Source organism: Leopardus geoffroyi, chromosome D3, assembly GCF_018350155.1.
Source record: "Leopardus geoffroyi isolate Oge1 chromosome D3, O.geoffroyi_Oge1_pat1.0, whole genome shotgun sequence".
NCBI lineage: Eukaryota > Metazoa > Chordata > Mammalia > Carnivora > Felidae > Leopardus > Leopardus geoffroyi.
Window position 1 is genome coordinate 9,811,321 of NC_059339.1, and position 22,698 is coordinate 9,834,018.

At 42.0% G+C, this 22,698-nt stretch overlaps 2 protein-coding genes across 5 annotated transcripts in view; one reads left to right on the forward strand and one right to left on the reverse strand.

Annotated features, from left to right (window-relative positions):
* TMEM116 (transmembrane protein 116) overlaps positions 1-14,592 on the reverse strand; it is a 166,131-nt gene extending 151,539 nt beyond the window's left edge. For 2 of the 4 annotated variants that reach the window (XM_045457002.1, XM_045457001.1), the window contains exon 1: positions 14,373-14,592. In XM_045457002.1, the coding sequence (XP_045312958.1) occupies positions 14,373-14,379 (7 nt within the window). In that variant the 5' untranslated portion in view covers positions 14,380-14,592. Of the gene's footprint in view, positions 1-13,318; positions 13,549-14,372 lie in introns of those variants that run through there. The other 2 variants (XM_045457006.1, XM_045457000.1) reach the window with 1 other exon arrangement.
* On the forward strand, positions 13,675-21,773 carry ERP29 (endoplasmic reticulum protein 29). Its single transcript, XM_045457009.1, has 3 exons — positions 13,675-13,960; positions 18,742-18,880; positions 20,949-21,773. Exons 1-3 carry the CDS (start codon positions 13,817-13,819, stop codon positions 21,449-21,451), a joined length of 786 nt encoding a protein of 261 aa, XP_045312965.1. The 5' UTR covers positions 13,675-13,816; the 3' UTR covers positions 21,452-21,773.
* Positions 21,774-22,698: the final 925 nt, after the last annotated feature.

Consider the following 22,698-nt stretch of genomic DNA (forward strand, 5'->3'; position numbering starts at 1 on the left):
AATGTAAAGTACTGCAGCCACTTTGGCTGTTCCTCAAAAGGTTAAACATATATTACTCAGCTCCTAGGTATAAACTCAGTTCTACATCTAGGTATACACCCAAGAGAAATTAAACATATGTCCACACAAAAACTTGGACACAAATATTCATAACAGTGTTATTCATAAAAGACAAAAGGTAGAAACAACACAAATGTTCCATCAACTGGTAAATGGATAAAATATAGTATATCCATATAATGAAATGTTAGTCAGCAATTAAAAGAAGTACTGATGCATTCTACAACATGATGAACCTTGAAAACATTATGCTAAATGAAAGAAGCCAATCACAAAAGACCATAAATTGTATGATTCCATTCATATGAAATATCCAAAATAAGCAAATTTACAGACACAAAGTACATTAGTAGTTGCCTAGGGCTAAGAAGGTAATTTGAGAGAAAATGGGAAGCGACTGCTGATGGGCACGAGACTTTTTAGGGTGACAAAAATATTCTAAAATTAAGATAGTGGTGATGGTTGCACACTTTATGAATATACTAAATTGTACACTTTAAAGTTTATTTATTTTGAGAGAGAGAGAGAGAGAGAGAGAGAGAGAGAGCACGCGTGCACATGAGTGGGGGTGGGGCAGAGAAAGAGAGAGGAAGAGAGAGAATCCCAAGCAGGCTCTGCACTGACAGTGCAGAGCCAGACATGGGGTTCAAACCCACAAACCGTGAGATCAAGACCTGAGTCAAAATCAAGAGTTGGACGCTCAACTGACTGAGCCACCCAGACACCCCTGAATTGTATACTTTAAAAGGATGAATTGTAAATAGGCGAATTTTAAAGTATTTTTTTTTTAATTTTTTTTTTTCAACGTTTATTTATTTTGGGGACAGAGAGAGACAGAGCATGAACGGGGGAGGGGCAGAGAGAGAGGGAGACACAGAATCGGAAACAGGCTCCAGGCTCTGAGCCATCAGCCCAGAGCCCGACGCGGGGTTCGAACTCAAGGACCGCGAGATCGTGACCTGGCTGAAGTCGGACGCTTAACCGACTGCGCCACCCAGGCGCCCCGTAAATAGGCGAATTTTAAAGGGACACAGTAAATATCCCATTGCTGAAATTCATTGTGTAATGATTAACGGATAACATGTTTCTGTCTTTCCTACTGAAAAGAAAAATATTTAGAACAAAAAGTGTAAAACAAACATTGTAAGAGGGAACTGACGATAAAGATTATAAGAGAGCACCTGACTACTCTACATGAATCCACCACTCCTGGTTTGAACAAATTATACTCCAGGACTCTGATAAAACTTGCTGGTTAAATGGAAAAAAAAAGCAGTCTCTTCAGCAAGTGGTGCTGGGAAAACTGGCCAATGACATGCAGAAGAATGGAACTGGACCACTTTCTTACACCATACACAAAAATAAATTCAAAATGGATGAAAGACCTAAACATAAGACAGGAAACCATCAAAATCCTGGAGGAGAAAACAGGCAGGAACCGCTTTTTACTGGCCACAGAAACTTCTTACTAGATGTGTCTCTTGAGACAAGGGAAACAAAAGCAAAAATGAACTACTGGGACCTCATCAAGATAAAAAGCTTCTGCCCAATGAAGGAAACAATCAACAAAACTAAAAGGCAACAGATGGAATGAAAGAAGATATTTGCAAATGACATATTGGATAAAGTGTTAGTATCCAAAATTTATAAAGAATTTGTCGAACTCAACACCCAAAAAACAAATAATCCTGTGAAGAAATGAGCAGAAGACATGAATAGACATGTTTCCAAAGAAGACATCCAGATGGCTAACACACACATGAAAAGATGCTCAACGTCACTCATCTTCAGGGAAATACAAATCAAAACTACAATGAGATACCACCTCACACCTGTCAGAATAGCTAAAATTAACAACTCATGCAACAACAGATATTGGTGAGGATGTGGAGAAAGGGGAGCCCTTTTGCACTGTTGGTGGGAATGCAAACTGGTGCAGCCACTCTGGAAAACAGTATGAAGATTCCTCAAAAAAATAAATAAAAATAGAACTACCCCACACTCAGCAATTGCACTACTAAGTATTTACCCAAAGGATACAAAAATGCTGATTCGAAGGGGTACATGCATCCTAATGTTTACAGCAGCACAATCAACAATAGCCAAATTATGGAAGAGAGCCCAAACATCCACTGATCAATGGATAAAGAAGATGTGCTATATAAACACAAAGGAATATTATTCAGCAATCAAAAAGAATGAAATCTTGCCATTTGCAACAACATGGATGGGAACTAGAGTGTATTATGCTAAACGAGATAAGTCAGAGAAACACAAGCATCATATGATTTCACTCATATGTGGAATTTAAGAAACAAAACAGATGCACATACAGAAAGGAAAAGAAAAATAAAGTACGATAAAAAAACAGAGACAGAGGCAAGCCATAAGAGATTCTTAAATACAGAGAACAAATAGGATTGCTGGAGATGAGGTGGGGGGGGGGAATGGGCTAAATGGGTGTTGGACATTAAGGAGGGCACTTGTTGGGATGAGCACTGGGTATTATACGTAAAAGATGAATCACTAAATTCTACCCTTGAAACCAATACTACACTATATGCTAGCTAACTTGAATTTAAATTAATAACAACAACAAAAACCCTGGGGTGCCTGGGTGGCTCAGTTGGTTGAGTATCCAACTTCGGCTCAGGTCATAATCTTTCAGTCTGTGAGTTCCAGCCCGACATCAGGCTTGCTGCTGTCAGTGCAGAGCCTATTTTGGATCCTCTATCCCCCCCACCTCTGCCCCTTCCCCACTTGTGCTCCCTCTCTCTCAAAAATAAATAAACCTTGAATAAAGAAACTTTCAGGTTAACCCAATAAACCACTGAATGAAATCTGAGTTTGAGTAAAAATGGGGAAATTGCTAGGAATTATAGAAAACTGGTGATAACTCAATTTTTTATTTTTACAAGGAGAAAGGATGGTGGAATCTGCAAACCCTAAGTCAAAGATCTCAGCATTGGGGCACCTGAGTGACTCCGTTAGTTAAGTGTCTGACTCTTGGTTTCAGCTCAGGTCATGATCTCACAATTCATGAGCTCGAGCCCCACATCAGGCTCTGCCCCTCCCCTGCTCGTTTGCTCTCTCCCTCAAAATAAATAAACTTAAAAAAAAAAAAAAAAAAGATCTCAGTACTGAACCCAAGTAAGATTCTAGAATGAACTATTCAAAAGGTGTGCTTTTTAAACAATTTTTTAAAAAGTAACCACTAAAACAGAATGGATTTATAAAAAAAAAAAAATCATGCCAGACTCACCCTATCCCCTTTGGATACAATTACCATAGTATATATGGGATTTTGACAAAGCTTTTGATGAAAAATTTCATGATACAAAAATAAGGAAATATAGATAAAATGGAAGCATAATTAATGGCATTTGTTGCACAAATAAGCCTCAGGGAGTGTTAACTAATTGATCAATATCAACTTAGAAATGACTTCTGGGGCTCTTGGGTGGTCAGTTGGTTTAAGTGTCCAACTCTTGATTTTGGCTCAGGTTCTGGAGATTGAGCCCTGCATCAGGCTGTGTGCTGACAGCACGGAGTCTGCTTGGGATTCTCTCTCTCCCCTCCCCCTCTCTGCTCCTTCCCCATTCATGCTCTCTAAAAAAAAAAAAAAAAAAGACTTCTAGTGGAGTGAATCAGCATTCTGACTTGGCACAGTTCTGTAAAACACTTTCATCAATAACTTCAAAGGAAATATAGCGGGCATATTTATCAAGTTGTGTGGGTGTGTTATTCACTGTTGCATAACAAATTTCCACAAAATTAGTGGCTTAAAGCACACATTTATCATCTCATAGCTTCTGTAGGTCAGGAGTCCAAGTATAGCTTAGTTGGGTCCTCTGTTTCAGTATCTGTCACAAGGCTGTAATCAAGATATCAACCAGGGCTGGGTCTCATCTGAAGGCTCAAATGGGGAAGGATCTGTTTTCAAGTTTACAAAGTTGGTCTAATTCAGTTTCTTGAGGGTTGTTGGTCTAAGGGCCTAAATTCCAAACTAATTGTTGTTGGCTAAATGCTTCACTCAGTTCTTTGCCATGTGGATTTCTGCAAGATGCCCTCCCAGCAAGATGGAAGTCAGAACTTTCTGTAATGAAGTCCCTGAAGTGACATTCCATCACCTTTCCTATAGTCTACTGACCACAGATCTTGCCAACAGTCAAGAGAAAGGATTAGATGAGAGTGTGAATACCAAAAGGCAGGGACTACTGGAGTCTATCTTAGGGTTTGCCACATGTATCCATCCAATATGTCTAGTACTTTTCCAATTCAGATCATTTGTAATAGCTATTCCCCCTGTCTGAAATGTTCTTCCCCTAGATAATCACATGACTGGCTCCTTCTCATCCTTCAAGTATCGGCTTAAATGCCATTACCTCAGAGATGTAATATTTATCAAATTCCACAATATCTTGTTTACTTGTGCTGTTTCACCCTAGCAGACTATGTCTTTGGGCACAGGCAACTGATGTTATCTCATTCACCCCAATATCTCACATACCTAAAAGAGTGCCTACAACAGGCACTCAGTGTTTATTAAATGAATGTACTCAAGTTGTGAGAGATAGATGACAGATTTAAGATCTAATAAGATCTGAATACTTTAAAATAATGAGTTTTATTTAATAAAAGTTAATAGAAATAAATTTAAGTATACTGTCCTTGCATCTAAAACACCAACTGGACAAAGATCAGGATGAAAAGGTAGCAAAGCATTTTGCTTTAAAAATCTTGAGTGGTTCTATCTAGTAAAAATATAAGTCATATATGTGATTTAAAAGTTTCTAGAGACCACATTAAAAAAACAAAAGGAGATGAAATTAATTTTAATAAATTTTACTTAACTTAAATATCCAAATTTCATCATTTTGACATGCAATCCATATAAAAAGATCACTGAGATAGTTTACATTCATAACTTTGTACTTTGAAATTCAGTGTGTATTTTACTCTCAAAACAACATCTCAATTCAGAGTAGCCACATTTCAAGAGCTTAGTAGCTACATGTGATATTATAAATGGCATTTTTATTTAGACTCTTTGATTTAGAACTAGATTTTGCAGGCTCTTGGATTTGGATTTTATCCTACAGAAATGCCACTATAAACTTCCATGATCAAGCAAATTTCCAAGAAAAAAAATATGATATAATAACTATTAGTAGCTACTCTTTAAGTAAATGTATACCTTATAGCAGGTACCATTATAAATGCTTTACATGTACTAACTAATTTTATCCACTCCTAATCCTATGAAGTATTATTATTATCATTCCTATTTTACATGCTAATATTGTTAAGTAATAACATGTTGGCAGTGTGCGGGAAAGATTAAAAAGGGGAAGAAACTGGCAAGAGCTAGGATACCTTTATTTACTTATTTATATCCCACTTTGACACAGAGAACATTTCAGGTGGCTTACAGGAGTACATAAAACAAAATAACATGAATTCAAAGTGGGACAAAAGAACAAAACATCTTTTTTGAAATGATGTGATCCATGGATGTTAAAATCTCTATGATTTTAGTGTTACTTCATTGAAAAAACAGTATTAAAATAATAGAAATCCAAAATAAAGTTTCCTACAATCTCCTTTAAGTCCTTGTCCCTATATTCAATTTCTACATATTAGTAGTAATTCTACAGCTAGTATTTTATATTTTACGTTTTTCTGAATATTATTCCATAGTAATTTTTTTCCTTTTGTCTTATTTTCTTTCCATTCCATTGGGACTATAACAAATGCTAAAAGCCTAAAATATTTCTCTACATTTTTCTCTATACTTGTTAAAATATATCCAAACAGGGAAAAGGGAGGCAGCAGCTCTTTGGGTCACTGGAAGCATGCACCAAGGAAAGGCAAATGAAATCCAAAACCACCCCTCAGGTGACAGCAACTGCCCTGATAAGACCTCTCACCAGTCCGAAACACCCACATCATTTGAGCTAAACCCGATAGACTATGGAGTGACCCACATTTGCCTTTACCTCATTATAGTACTAAAATCTCTGCCCAAAAAGGTGCCTCAGCCTTATTTACATAACATACAATATATGTACAGGCATTTTTCATTAAGGTGTATGCACCATTTTATGCCCACCTCTACAAATTATGATAAGGTTTCCCTATTTATTCATCCTGGAGTGCCTGGCTGGCTCAGTTGGAAGAGTATGTGACTCTTGATCTTGGGTTCATGAGTTCAAGCCCCGTGTTGAGTGTACAGATTACTAAAAAAAATAAAAACCAAATAAATAAATAAATAATAAACAAAAAACCAAACAAACAAAATATACATACATACATCCTAACCCTAAACAAAAGGTACCCATTTATGGGAATGCAAACTGGTGCAGCCACTCTGGAAAACAGTATGGAGGTTCCTCAAAAAACTAAAACTAGAACTACCCTACCACCCAGCAATTGCACTACTAGGCATTTATCCATGAGACACAGGTGTGCATGCACCCCCATGTTTACAGCAGCATTATCAACAATAGCCAAAGTATGGAAAGAGCCCAAATGTCCATCGATGGATGAATGGATAAAGATGGGACACACACACACACACACACACACACACACACACACAAAATGGAGTGTTACTCGGCTCTCAAAAAGAATGAAATCTTGCCATTTGCAACTATGTAACTGGAACTGAAGAGTATTATGCTAAGTGAAATTAGTCAGAGAAAGACAAAAGTCATATGACTTCATTCATAGGAGGACTTTAAGAGACAAAACAGATGAACATGAGGGAGGGAAAACAAAAATAATATAAAAACAGGGAGGGGAACAAAACAGAAGAGACTCAAAAATGAAGAACAAACTGAGGGTTATTGGAGGGGTTGTGGGAGGGGGGATGGGCTAAATGGGTAAGGGGCATTAAAGAATCTACTCCTGAAATGACTGTTTCACTATATGCTAACTAATTTGGATGTAAATTTTAAAAAATAAAAAATAAAATTAAAATAAATAAATTGCAAATACTTTCTAAATCAGGAAAAGAAAAAAAAAAAAAAAGGTACCCATTTACCCTGTCTTAGGAAGTCACAGCTTTGAAAGCTATTTCCATGATCTCCTTATTTGCTGCAAATAAGATTACTTTGTGCAAAAACAAAAGAAACAAAACCATACCCAAATACATACATACATGTGTATGTGTGTATACATATATATGTATATATATATATGTATATATATGTATATATGTATACATATATGTGTATATATATATGCGTGTATATATATATGTATGTGTATATATATATGTACATATATATATACATATATATATGTATAGGGCTGTTGTTATGGTTGTAGGGTTTTAAAAATGGGATGATATATTTCTGTATACATTTCTTTTCTCATCTAGGATCTCAAAGAAATAGTTCTAACTCATTCTGATAGCTGTGTAATATTCTACATAAGATCATTTACCCAGGGTCTCCTAGCTGACTCAGTCAGTAGAGCATGCGACTCTGGATCTTGGGGTCTTGGGTTCAGGACCCTCGTTGGGCAGGGAGCCTACTTAAAAAAGATCATTTATTCAACACTTCTGTCATAGACATGCGAGTTGTTTTCTTCTTCCTCCTCCTCCTCCCCCTCCCCCTCCCTCTCCTCCTCCTCCCCCTCCCCCTCCTCCTCTTCTTCTTCTTCTTTGCTTCTGCAAACAATGCTGCAATAAACATTCCTAACCTCTGTATGTATCACCTCCTTCTCTGCTGATTTTGTTACTATGGGATAGGTTCCAGAGTAGAATTCTTTTAGTTCTCAAATGTTTTAAGTTCTTTCTCACCCTAGAACCTTTGCACATGCTGTTTTCTTTTCCTAAAATGTTTCCTAACACACAATCTGCAGTTTCATATTTATTTATAATTATTTACGGTCTTTCTTATCACACAAGTTTAAGTTCCTTGACAGCTGAATCCTATCCATCCTTTAGGTCTTTTTTTTTCTTTCATCCTTTAGGTCTTAGCTCACATGTACTTGATTGTAGAGGTTTTCCACGAACTCCAATCCCAATTGATCCCCCATCATATTTTCTCTTAGGCCCTCAACTTTTCTTTCTAGAGTTATCACAATTTGTAATTATATATTTATTTGTGTGATTATTTAATGTTGGTCTCCCCAACTAGGTCTGCAGGGAGCACATCTATCTTGTTCACCAGTGCAACCCTGATCCTCAAAAGAGTGTATGGCACATGAAAGCTATAAACAGTTGTTTAATACTGAAAGAATTCTTTTTTTTAATATTTAAATAATTCTTTTTAAAAATATTTCTTAACATATTTTTAAAAAATGTATTATTTTGAGAGAGACAGTGCAAGTAGGGGGAAGTACAGAGAGGGAGGGACAGAGAGAATCCCAAGCAGGCTCCGACTGCCAGCGCAGAGCCCAACATGGGGCTCAAACTCATGAACCACAAGATCATGACCTGAGCCAAAGTTGGATGCTCCTAAATATTGAAAGAATTCTTAAAAAAATTTTTTTTTACTGATGAATGGATAAAGAAATTGTGGTTTATATACACAATGGAATACTACGTGACAATGAGAAAGAATGAAATATGGCCTTTTGTAGCAACATGGATGGAACTGGAAAGTGTTATGCTAAGTGAAATATGTCATACAGAGAAGGACAGATACCATATGTTTGCCCTCTTATGTGGATCCTGAGAAACTTAACAGAAGACCATGGGGGAGGGGAAGAAAAAAAAAAAAGAGGTTAGAGAGGGAGGGAGCCAAAACATAAGAGACTCTTAAAAACTGAGAACAAATTGAGGGTTGATGGGGGGTGGGAGGGAGGGTAGGGTGGGTGATGGGTATTGAGGAGGGCACCTGTTGGGATGAGCACTGGGTGTTGTACGGAAACCAATCTGACAACAAATTTCATATTTAAAAAAATAAATAAATAAAAACAATAAAAAATAAAAACAAACAAAAAAAAAAACACAAGAAGCAATGTACCGAAAAGAATAACTGATTTGCCACCCAACGATTGTTTATGGAAATGTGGTGAAGGAGAGATGGTGTTTGGTGGAAAACTCCATCAGACCTTGATACCTGCAATGCCCACAGACCTCATCTCATGATGTGAGTACAAGCAGTTCTGTCTTCATATATCTGCCATGTCTGAGCCACAGAATTCCCTACTCTAGCCCCAAATGATTAGTCCTTGAGCAAGGGTAAGTCCAGTCAGGTGCCTAGGAAATGGTGTGGTGTGAAACTGCCCAATGGGGTGCTCCATATTGAATGGTGACAAGCTGAGCCTATCAAATGTAAGATGCCCACAGAGAAGAGAGGAGTAGCAAGATGGTCCATTCTAGAGTAACACAAGATGCCTGGGACAACAGGAGTTACCATTGTGTCTCAAGCAATTGCAAGTGTCCAGGTTTCAGTTCCTTGAGGCTGTTCTACATTCTAATGTTGGTGATCTAAAGGACTGTATACCTGTTCAGATAGTTCCATGAACTATCTTCCTGAATTCCATGTATATTGTTAGAGTAAGTCCATAATGGCTAAGGAGATCTCGGCACACCTCCTCTTTGCAACCTGAAAGAAACAGACTATTACAGACTTTAGCTGTAAATGGGTATTATACGTGTAACTGTTGGGTAAAAAGGGGGGGACTTATCCATGCTAATGAACCAACTTTTAAAATTATTAATATTGCCCCTGCAAACCTGCTTTGTGGATTATCTCTTCTCTATACTTGGATAAAATCTAGGACAGAATACATAACTTTTCTGATCATTCTTAAGAAGTCTTCCATCATTTCCATCAAAAAAAATTTTTTTTAAGGTTTATTCATTTCTCAGAGACAGGGAGACAGGGTGTGAGCAGGGGAGGGGCAGAGAGAGAGACACACACAGAATCTGAAACAGGCTCCAGGCTCTGAGCTGTCCACATACAGCCTGATGCAGGGCTCGAACTCATGGACCACGAGATCATGACCTGAGCTGAAGTTGGATGCTTAACCAACTGAGCCATCCAGGTGCCCCAATATTGAAAGAATTCTTAAAGGAGGACAGGGCTTGAAGAAAATCATTCCTTCAATAACAATTTTTAACAGATGAAATCTGCTTTGTGTTCACTAGACATAGTGTTCATCTATGTCAAAGGAACTAGTGTTAACACCAACAAAAATTCACAAGAGCAGAACAATTACCTCTAAGGAATGGCATATCTCTGAAGAACAGTATGAGGTCTAAGGAAAGAACGTAGTAAAGGCCAATGGAATTTTGAGAGATAACCATGGAATAGTTTCTCTCTCATTGATTGATTTATTCACTGAACAATTATTTACTGAGCGCCCACCTATGCCAGACAGGGGGCTGTAGTAGCTAACCTAAACAGTCAAAAACATAAAGACAAATCCAGCCCTCATGGGAAGCAGATAAGAAAAATAAGCAAATTATATTGCATATTAGTAAGCTAAAAAGTGCTATGGAGAAAACAGACAGAAGGGAGATAGAAAGCAAGGAGGAGCATGGAGCAAGGAGGAAAGGAGGAAAGAAAGGAGGAAGGAACAATTTCTTAAAGGATGGTCAGGGTAGATCTTAGGAAGTTTGAGCCAAGACTTAGGGAAGTTAAGGACTCAGCCATATGAATATCTTAAAGAAAAGTGTTTTAGAGGGAGAAAGCTAGTACAAAGGGCCTGAGGCAGGAATATGCCTTGTGTATATAAGGAATAGCAAAGAAACCAATGAGACTGGGGACTCTGGCTTGATGATGTAGAAAAAAGATTGATATTTATTAGTTGCCGTTAGCAGATGGTACTTTTTTCCTTACTCCAGGTGCTACACGGAGTCACATGACACTCATTTAACATGAGTTAATGACGGCACACTCATTTAACATGACTTGTCTCTTCCTCCCTACCTCTATACAATACCCAGGGTGAGCCTCTTGATTTTCCCCATCAGTTTCAACTGTGGGATTTTATAACTTCCCAAATACGGACAATTATACCTGGCTTATTTGTGTAGTTTGTTGTCAGGGTCCTGAAGCTAAGAATATAATCAAATTTTAAAATAATTGGGACCAGGGCACTACTAAAAGGAAGCATTGAGACAATTATTACATTGCATGGAATTATTACAATTCATAGCAATTCCCTCTCTAACCAATCCTCTTCCGTCACTTTTTCCAAAACCTACTTCAAAACTATGACTATAAAGTCATTCCTGATTAATCATACTAACTAGGTGTACCCAAAGCTTTTACATATTCAGAAGTGAATAAAAAGTCTAAATGTCTTATAAAGGGTTATAAAAAACTCTTAACGGCTCCTTATTGAGTACAGGACAAAACAGAAAATTCTTAAGTTTGATTTGCAAGACTCTCCCCTACCTGGGCTTAAAACTGTCTCACTAAGTAGAGTTTTGAGAACTCCCTCCAACCAAGATGGTTTTCAGTCTCCCCAAACTGTCATGAATTGTTCCCACTTCTGTTTCATTTGTTCTCCACCTAAAATGTTCTTTCTCCCAGGGTGTCTGGGTGGCTCAGTCAGTTTAAGCATCCAACTCTTGATTTCAGCTCAGGTCATGATCTCACAATTGTGAGACTGAGCCCAGAATCAAGCTCCATGCTCAGCATGGGGCCTGCCTGGGATTCTCTCTCCCTCTCTCTGCCCCTCCCCCGCTTGTTCTTTCTCTCAAAATAAATAAACTCTAAAAAAAGTGTTCTTTCTTCCAGGGCTTAACTGTTTCCACTTTCTACATGAAGCCTTCTTTAACCACCTCATAATTTTCCCCTCCTCTTCAATCATTTGTCTACGTAGCTCATTTTTTTTTTTTTTTGAAAGAGAGCAAGCACACATGTCCTTGTGCAAGGCGGGGTGGGGACTGAGGTTAGAAGGAGAGAGAGAATCATAAGCAGGTTCCATGGGGGTCGATCTCACCACCATAAATAAGATCATGACCTGAGCCAAAATCAAAAGTAAGATACTTGGGGTGCCTTGGATGGCTCAGTCGGTTGAGCATGGACTCTCATTTTAGGCTTAGGTGTTAATATCATGGTTCCTGAGTTCTAGCCCCACACTGGGCTCTGTCCTGATGGCGTGGAGCCTGCTTGGGATTTTCTCTGCCCCTCCCCCACCACACTTTCTCCCTCTCTCAATATAAACTTAAAAAAAAGTCGAACGTTTAACCAACTGAGACACCAGGTGCCCCTATGTAGCTCATTTTAACTTACTAGGGCAAATTCAAAATAAATTTTTCCAAACCTCCCCCAAACACCCCACACACACATTCGACTTTCTTTCAAAATTTCTATGCAAACTGGTTGCCCATGATTGGATCCTATGATTTTTGATGACCATTTTATACATATACATTTATTGAACGTATACAATGGTTAACATGGTGCTAAGTCCCTCACAACGCATTATGTAATTTATTCTCATTTCACATCCATTTGTTCACCAAGTCTTGTGAATTCCAACCTTTCTTCTAATTTTGTCCTATTTCTGAACCTTAACCTATCCCACCTCCACTATTGCAAATGACCCTTACTAGTCTCTCTGCCTTCAACCTTCTCCCTTCCCACCCATTCCCTTCACTCCTAAATGACAGCAAATCTGACTTCACTCTCCTGGTTAACACCTGCCGTGGCACCAAACCCTTTAGTTTGATGAGACCCTTTGCAACACTGGCCAGTTTACCTTTACAGATTCATGTTTTTCCTCTTTCTAGAAATATCCTTTGGTGTCTGCCTTGTAAATGCCTACTCTTCTTTCACGATCCAGTTCAAAAGTCATTTCCTGTCTGCAATTTACCCCGACATTCCTGAGCAGGACTAAGTGAACAAGGTAACGGTTATGTAACTATTGCTCGGTCTCCTCCTCCCCAACACTGTGAATTCCTACAGACCAGAGCTGTCTCGTTCATCTCTATTTTGTATTCCCACAACCCAAACCAGAAGCTGGTGTAAACCATGCCCTGAACAAGTATCTATTGAATAGAATCATTAGGACTTGTTTTTGTTTGTTTTTAATTCTCAGGAGGCTGGGATATGCATAGCTGGGCAGTACTCAACTTTCAGTAAAGCCTATTTTTATAGGAGCCTGGGCCTCGCCGCTGAGGCAGGCGGTCACCAGAGTAGGCACCTGGGCAGGGCTCAGGAGTGGCTCCGACGGCCATGCTGACGCACAGCCTCGTCTGCTTGGCCTACTCGGGTCCTGGTTGAGGGAGATGGCAGAGCATGAGCAACCGCCTGAGGGTGGTAGCACAAACTGACATACCAACCTAAAGTACTGGCGGGTCCCAACTGACTGCCCAACGCGCCACAATCAGGAAGAAACGATGGCCGGCCTCCTCATCTTCGAAGAAGAGTAGAGAGAGAACTACGAGCAGCAGCAAGACGCAAAGCACGCGCTTCGTGCCTCTCCTCACGCCAAGGACGACGGGAAAAAGGCTGGCTGGCTGCGAGCCTCGCCGAGTACGCGTGCGCGGCAGCCTCTTTTTCCACCACCCACGCTCTCCACGGCCCCCTCGGCCAGTCACACGCGGCCCCGCCCCCTCGCCCTCGGCCTGCTCGAGCTTCGCCGAGTGCGCGCGCGCGCGCGCGCGGCTGCCCCATCTCCCCGCCCCTCACGTGGCCCCTCCCTCTCACCCTAGGCCGGCTGGAGCCTCTCGGGTTGTCCACGTGCGCGCTTCCCAGCCGGCCCTGCAAGTCACGTGACTCCCGACTCCGCGTTTTCTCCACTACAGCCTTCCTAGCTCCTACTGCCAGAATTCGGCGTTATGGCTGCAGGCCTGCCCCGCGCCGCTTCTCTCTCCCCACTGTTTCCTCTTCTCCTGTTCCTCCTGCTCCTCTCCGCCCCGCATGGCGGTAGCGGCCTGCACACCAAGGGCGCCCTTCCCCTGGATACAATCACTTTCTACAAGGTAACGGGGGCGGAGGAATCGCGCGCAGGTGCAGCCTCAGCTAGTAATGGAGCGCACCTCCGTGGGGAAGGAGACAGGGCTGGCGGAGGGTGGTCTGTAGGGACGATCCACCAACGTAAAGGGATGGTGGACTTTGGGCCGGGGCCGTATCACGACCATGGAGTCCAGGGTCCCCGCACACCCTTGCCTTTGCAGTGTTTGTACTTCCTCTTTTGCAAAAGAGCTAAGGAGATGTAGTCACGGGAACAAGCTGCCCCTTCCCCTCACCTAGGGGGAGAGGGCGGTGCCGGGCGAGATCCAATCCTCGAGACCCAAGTGGGAGGCCGGGAGGGCGGTGCGAGGCGGACGCCACCCGGCTCTGGGCTGTCGGGGGGGGGGGGGGGGGGCGGTGGTTGAAAACTCCGCGTGTTACCTGGCATTTCTGTGCCCCTCCTCTCTTGGTGTGGCGTGCAGCCTGTTTTGCAGTATGCAAACAGTGTCCGGATGTCCTGTGTCTTGAAGAGCGCAAGCGTTAAGAATAAGGGAACTCTGGGGCCGCCTGGGTGGCTCAGTCAGTTAAGCTCAGGTCATGATCCCATGGTTCACAAGTTCCAGCCCCACTCGTGCTTCCAGCTCAGAGCCTGGAGCCTGCCTCAGGGTCTGTGTCTCCCTCTCTCCCTCTCTGCCCCTCCCCACCCGTACTCTATCTCTCTCTCAAAGATAAATAAAACATTTTTAAAAATTAAAAAAGAAGAGGGGGCGCCTGGGTGGCGCAGTCGGTTAAGCGTCCGACTTCAGCCAGGTCACGATCTCGCGGTCCGTGAGTTCGGGCCCCGCGTCGGGCTCTGGGCTGATGGCTCAGAGCCTGGAGCCTGTTTCCGATTCTGTGTCTCCCTCTCTCTCTGCCCCTCCCCCGTTCATGCTCTGTCTCTCTCTGTCCCAAAAATAAATAAACGTTGAAAAAAAAAAATTAAAAAAAAAAAATTAAAAAAGAAGAATAAGGGAACTCTAGGGAATATCTTGGGCCTGGGGACATAGTGAGTAAAATAGGGTCAAGATGTGGAAGGATTAGCCTGGGTAAATGGATGTTGGAGGCTGAATGTATTCCCAACTCCCTCTTGCACCCATCTTCACACACTGGCACCTTTCAACTTCACCTACGAGGTGGGTATAGTAAGCATTGAGAGAGAAGCCATTCATTTTATTTTCTTAATTTGTACCCGTTGCTGGGAAGGGAAACCATTTTTGGTTTCTACTTTTGTAGAGTTCTAAATCTGTCGCAAGTGGTTGAACTCTTTCTATTCTCAAAAGAGTTCCTTGTCCTGGATTTGGCACCTGTGGCTTATTCAAGAACTTAAAAGTGTAGGTATGGCTGGTTGATTGTAAGGCACACCCCACAGCACCTCATGCTTTTGGGGTTCTTTATTGGCAAAGTTATACCCCACTCCCCAAATGTGGGAATGGGATAATATCACAGACCAAGTGTGACTCGGAGGGAAATTTTGCGCTGTGAAGTTAACAGTATTTCCTAATCAGTCGGTGCCTCTCTGTCTTTATTGCTACCACCCTAGTCTCAGCTGTCATTACAGAAGTCTTCTGGCTGGTCTCCGTCTTTAGCCTCTACTCTCATCTCCTAACCATTCTCCTTTTTGTCCCCTCTGCTTCCAGCCATACATGCCTTCTGTCCTTTGAATATTCCTAGCCCATTACTGATGTAGGCCCTTTGCCCTGGCAGTTTCTTCTGACTAGAACATTCTTTGCCCAATCTTTGAAAGGTTGGTTGCTTCTCATCATTCAGGCTTAGGTTAAATATTACCTTCTCAGAGTCCTGCCTTGAGTTCCCCTCTCCCCATCCAAAGTGCCAGTCACGTTAGTTTGATTTCTCTGTAGAGCTCTCATCATTGATTTCCCGCCCACCCCCCCACCCCACCCCCCACCCCCCGGCTATTTTGTCATCTCCTGCACCAGAATGTTATATGTTTATGAAGAACTGCATTGTCTGTTTTTTCACGGATCATCTGTACAACCTAGCAGGTTACCTGTCACATGGAAGATAATTGTTGAATGAATGAACAAATGTGTTCTCCAGTCCCTTTTTAGATCTCTCTTCCATCACTGAACAGAAGAGGCGCTTACTGGTAATACATCCAAGGGCCTTGTTCTGTGCTTTGTCTTTCAGCAGTTTCCAATGTCTTCTTTTGTTTCTTGCCCTTCACCATCATTAGAGATAAGAAACCCTCCATGCTTTTTTTACTGCTGTGTTCACTATCACATGATAGGCCCTTGGTACCTTTTTATTCAATGAATGAATGAATGATGAATTCTTCTGTACCTTAAAGAACCAAGTTGCCTAAATATAGGGTATGGTGGAGTCAGTTCTTCAAGGATGAAGAAAGGACAGAGATTTCTAAAGCAATTAAGAGATACAGCATGACTAATGAAAAGGAAAAAAATACACTGTGCAAATGTATGCCATTCAAAACCATTGTGCCTATGGCTAAAAATGGTAAAAGATGGAGACCTTTCAATTATGTTTCAGTGTTAGACCACTGTACACTTATTAATATTATTCCATAATACAAATGTAGGCCCCTTGAAGGTAGGGATCCTGTGCCATGCTTTTTAAATATTTTTCCCCCGGACATATGTAGCATCTGCTACCATAGCCTTCTCTAGTTGTGTTCATTTATCAGATATTTTCAGAGCATCTGCCACAGTCCAGGCACTCTTGGGCACTAGGGATATAACAGAGAACAAGTCAGATAAGGTCCTTATTCTCGTAAATGTACATTCTAGTGGAGAGAACAGACAACAAACATGCAGGTAAGAATTTTAGAGGGTGATTAATGCAGTGAAGAAAGAGCAGGGTAACATGATAGTATGGGGAAAATGAAGCAGTGCTAGATGGTATGAGCAGAGGAGGCCCCTCCATTAGGGGGGACGTCTGAACTGAGCTTTGAATGATAGACATCCTGGAAGGAATTGGGGAAAGAGTATTCCAGCTAGCGGAGACAGCACCTAAAAAGGCCCTAAGTGGGAATTAGTTTGTTGTGTTGAACTGAAATAAGGCCAGTTGGGCCAGAGGGATGTGATCTGATTTATATTTTAAGGCTTCGCTGCTTTTAGGCCCTCAGAGCTCACATTTTGGGGGTCAGTGACCACTTAAGAGATGAGCTGTTCTAATAGCTTCTCCCTCCTTTCCTTGGGTCCCTGGGCAGTGTTAAATATTTTTCAAAAGCTAAAACCAAATGGATATCAACACACAAAGAGGAATAAGGACTAATAAAATTTGGAATGATGCCAGCTTGACTTAATTATGACAGCAATAGCCTGTGATGAAAAAGACCTGAAGTGATCACTTTGATTAGAAAAAAGTTGGAGAAGGCAGTTTGTTAGATAAAATCTGTGCATTGGGAGAAACCATCAAAAGAAAGATTTTGAGGAGTCCTCTAAAACTTAAATGTAGAATTACTATATATGACCATCATTTCCACTCCTAGGTATATACCCAAAAGAAATGAAAACAGGCATTCAATACACATTTCTACATGAATGTTTATAACACCACTATTCACAAATAGCCAAAAGGTAGAAACAACCCAATGTCCATCACCTGATGAATAAATAAAATGTGGCACATCCATACAATGGAATATTATTTGCCCACAAAAAGGAATGAAATACCAATCGATGCTACAACATGGATGAACCTTGAAAACATTATGCTGAGTGAAAGAAGCCAGGCACACAAGGCTACATGTTGTATGATTCCATCAGAGTAGACATCATAGAGGAAAAAAGGCAGATAAGTGGTTGCTGTGTCTTAGAGGGAAGGAGGGATGGAAAATGACTGCTTCAAATGTGTGGGTATGTGATTCTTTTCAGGTGATGAAAATGTTCTGGAATAGATACTAGCACGCTGTTGTTAGTGGACTGAATCCCACTAAATTGTACACTTTAAAATGATGAGTTTTGTGTGATGGGAATTTTACCACAATTAAAGATCTTGACCCTGACAGTTTAGGACCTGGTGATCTAGCCAAAGGGAACTGTGATCTATGGAGGGGACATTGTCCTAAGCCTGGCCTCTCAGCAACTTCCTGTGAGCCCTGACATTGCAGAGTTCAGAATCAGAGCTCCCTAGCTGAAGCACCTCTGTGGTGCCAAGCCCTTTACAGATGGTTATTGGTTTTTATCAGATTTCTGGTTCATTGTTTACTGAAAAAGGCTGTTTGGGATGATGGGCATGACAGGGAACCACATAGTGTTTTCTAAGGGTTTCCTTAACCTTACCAAAAAGGCCACTGGAAGAGAAGGCCTTAATACATCTACAGCTTTGTTTATTCCTTTTTTTAAATGTTTATTTATTTTGAGGGGGGAGGGGCAGAGAGCGTGGAAGGGAGAGAATCCCACAGTGCAGAGCCCAAAGTGGGGCTCAGTCTCACAGACTGTGAGATCATGACCTGAACGGAAATCAAGAGTCAGACACTTAACCGACTGAGCCACCCAGGCACCTGTACAGCTTTGTTTATTCTAAGCTGGGTTGTATATGTCTTTGATTACTGTGAACCAGTACCTAGTGGGGTACCCAAAACCAGTAAATTGTTAAATGAATCAATGGGTGGGTGAATAAATCAATCAATTGGGTGGGTGAATGAATGAATGAATATAAGTGTGCAAGTCCTGGTCTCCCTTGCAGGCTTGGTTTCCACTTTGTTCCTTAAACAGAGGTCCCTTGAGAAAGGGTATTAGCCCCAAAGGTCCCTGGAATCCCGAACTTGCTCAGCTCTCTATGCCCTCAGGTCATTCCCAAAAGCAAGTTCGTCTTGGTGAAGTTCGACACCCAGTACCCCTATGGTGAGAAGCAGGATGAGTTCAAGCGTCTGGCTGAAAACTCGGCCTCCAGCGATGATCTCTTGGTGGCGGAAGTGGGGATCTCAGGTATGCACAAGTTCAGCATGACTGTGGAGGGCAGAAGGGGAGGAAGCTGGGAATTACTTCCCTCCACGTAGGTGGAATATCTAACACTTTCCTGTCTGAGCCACACATGAGTGTAAGTGGGGCCATGGCCCTCAAGAATCTGGTACCCATGGCAGGCTTAGCTTGAACGGATTCTGATACCACAGAACCTCAGTTCATCCTTGCAGGTGCCCAAGGTTAGAGAATCCCTCATCCTTCACCCTCCACCCCACACTGACATTAAATTGCATCTGAGAACTTGGAGTTCTTGCAGGGGACTGTGGTCAGGGGGGCGCCAGTCTTCCTAGGGTCTGCATAGTAACTTCTTCCATCTTCTTTTCAGTTCTTTTTTTACCGGAACTATTGAGTTTTGGCCTTAGCTGAAATCCATCAGAGCTACCGCTAGATCAAGGACAGCTCCCAACCACAGTGACTAATAGTTGCCAGCATGTAGTGGTTTACAGTTTGTAAAGGTGTGCACAGACAATGCATTAAAAAATATATTTTTTTAATGTTTATTTTTGAGAGAGTGAGCGCGTGCAAGTGGGGTAGAGGCAGAAAGAGAAGGAGACACAGAATCCGAAGCGGGCTCCAGGCTCTAAGCTGCCGGCACAGAGGCTGACACGGGGCTTGAACCCACAAACCTTGAGATCATGACCTGAGCTGAAGTCGGATGCCCAACCGACTAAGCCACCCAAGCGCCCCCAGACAGTGCATTTTTAATCTTCACTTGAACCCTGCCTAAAAAATGAGACCCATTTCCTGTTTTTATACTTGAGGAAAACTGAAGCTCAAGGAACTCCACCTAAGTATCTATTCCCAAGTGCGGAGGGTTCTTCCCTCTCTCCACTTCCTTCCAGGTGGGATGCCTCTGTTCCCTAATAAGCTTGAGAGTCTGGCCCTAGGTAGAGATTGTTAGCACACTTTTCCAGGGCAGTCAGTCAATTCTTTTTTTTCTTTTTTTTTCTGTCAGATTGGTTTCCATACAACACCCAGTGCTCATCCCAACAAGTGTCAATTCTGACTCAGCTGCAATTCCGCTCCTTTGGGGCTTTTACCAAGAGAAGAATAGCAGCTGACACTTATCAAACATTTACTGTGTGCCAGGCCACTAAGTGTTTTATGTGTATCTTATCCTTGTGACAACTCTATGACAAAAGTACCGTGACTCCTATTCTTCATGCTTTGAGTACCTTGCTCAAGACTGTAGAGTTTGAAGTGATAGAACAAGGACTGGAACCCTACACTTCCTATACTACTGCCCAGTAATAAGCAGCCTTGACCATTTCTTTTTGGCATCAGCCTTTGGGACTGCCACTGCCTGTTAGGAAGGACATAGCAAATACTAACAGCTACCACGTATTGCACACTCTGTCAGGTTAAGTGCACGTTTCCCTTCGTTGGGTCTTCCCAGAACCTCTCATGTGTTGGGGACTCTGTCTGTTATCTACTACACGTTCCCCTTTTGGACTAAGCTCCAGCCAGAATGGCCTTTGCAATCCTTCAGTATACCCAGCTCATTCCTGCCTCAGAGCTTTGCAGCTGCAGCACTTCGTACCTGAGACGTTTTTCCTGGATCATCATGTGTCTGCCTCCTTGAAACTTTGGTCCTTCAGCTCATATCATGTCCACAGAAAGGCCTTCCAAGACCACCCAAAGTAGGTCTTCTTACCTACTTTCACATCATCCCATTTCATCATGGCCCTGATCACGTTTATCATCTCTCTTCTCACTCTTAAGAGAACATAAGCTCTTTGCGATCACAGAGCTTGTTACTCTTAGCCACAACCAGATCTGTAGCACTTAGAACAGGACATGGCACGTAGTGGGCGTAGAATAAGTATTCAGAAGGATTCCCATATTTCAGGTGAGGAAAGTGAAATTCAGAGAGGCTAAATGACTTGATTAATGCCATATGGCTAGAAGTAGCCAAGGAGGAATTTAAACACAACCAGGATCCTTCTTGCTGTCAACTCAGATGGGCCTCATAGCAGTTTCCTGCCCTGTATTCCTCATGGTCTTGCTCCTCATATCTGGTTTCTGTTCACAGATTATGGTGATAAGCTAAATATGGAGCTGAGTGAGACATACAAGCTGGACAAAGAGAACTACCCAGTCTTCTACCTCTTCCGTGATGGGGACTTTGAGAACCCAGTCCTGTATAGTGGGGCGGTTAAGGTTGGAGCTATCCAGCGCTGGCTAAAGGGTCAAGGAGTCTACCTAGGTATGCCTGGTTGCCTGCCTGTATATGATGCCCTTGCCGGGGAGTTCATCAGGGCCTCAGGTGTGGAGGCCCGCCAGGCCCTCTTGAAGCAGGGACAGGACAATCTCGCAAATGTGAAAGAGACTGAGAAGAAGTGGGCCGAGCAGTATCTGAAGATCATGGGGAAAGTCTTAGACCAAGGTGAGGACTTTCCAGTGTCAGAAATGAGCCGGATCACCAAGCTGATTGAGAAGAACAAGATGAGTGATGGGAAGAAGGAAGAGCTCCAGAAGAGCTTAAACATCTTGACTGCTTTCCAGAAGAAGGGGGCTGAAAAGGAGGAGCTGTAAAAAGGCACTCCAGGTTTTCCAGGGTTTGGTGGGGGTGGGGAGGGGAGTTATTTGCTGGCCATGAGACTGTCCTGGGATATAAGAGAGTGGTGGGGAAAGTGGCACCAAGCCAGAAATCTGAGCATACTCGGACATTGATGCTGATGTGACCATGCTTGGGATATCCCTGCAGCCAGTCTGTGTACACCTGGAACACTTAGCAGATAGGCTTATTAAATTACCCCTCAGAAGGAATGGGTGCTGTAAAGAAGAGTGTATGGTCCAGGTCCTTGACAGGTGTAATTCTGACCCAATTAAAGTTTCTGTGTTTTGGTTAAGTGGACCTAAAGCCATTCAGTTTTCTTTCACAAATTATACTTTGGCCTGTGACCTGCTTTCTCCTTTGAATTTATTTTTTAATTTAAGCTGGTATGGACTCCACTCTTCCAGGATAACAGACTATCCTGGTAACACTGGAAACCGGTGGAAACTGGCTCAAGGCCTACCTTTATTACTTTCCACTGGCGTTCAAACTCAGGTGCACCAATTGTGGGTGGCAAAATGCGTTGTCCTTTTTCTGGTCCTTAAAGTGGAAATAGCAACATTAATGAAGTTCAGTGTAGTAATTTTCTATACTCCATGAAAAACATAGAGTAAATTCTTAGGTTTACTGATATAATTGGATGTTGTAGGTTTTTTTTTTTTTTTTTGTGTGTGTGTGTTTTTTGGGGGAGAGCGAGAGCAAGAGAACACGTGTAAGCAGGGGAGAGACAGAGGGAGAGAGAGAATCTTAAGTAGGCCCCACACTCAGTGCCAACTCTGATTCGGGGCTCAATCTGCACCATGAGATGACTTGAGCTGGAATCAAGAGTGGTACACTTGGGGTACCTGGAGGCCTCAGCTGGTTAAGTGTTCAACTCTTGATTTTGGCTCAGGTCGCAATCTCAAGGTTCGTGAGATTAAGCCCCATGTTGGGCTCTGCACTGACAGTGTGGAGCCTGCTTGGGATTCTCCCTCTTTCTTGCTCTCAAAATGATAAACATTAAAAAAAGAATTGGACACATAACCAGCTGAGCCACCCAGGCACCCCAGTATGGGTTTTTTAAGAATTGGTTTAGATAGCTAAATGATATAATTTCTAATTTGAAAGTTTTTTAATTTTTTTTTTTTTTACATTTATTTATTTTTGAGAGACAGAGCGTGAGCAGGGGAGGGGCAGAGAGAGAGGGAGACATAGAATCTGAAGCAGGCTCCAGGCTTCAAGCTGT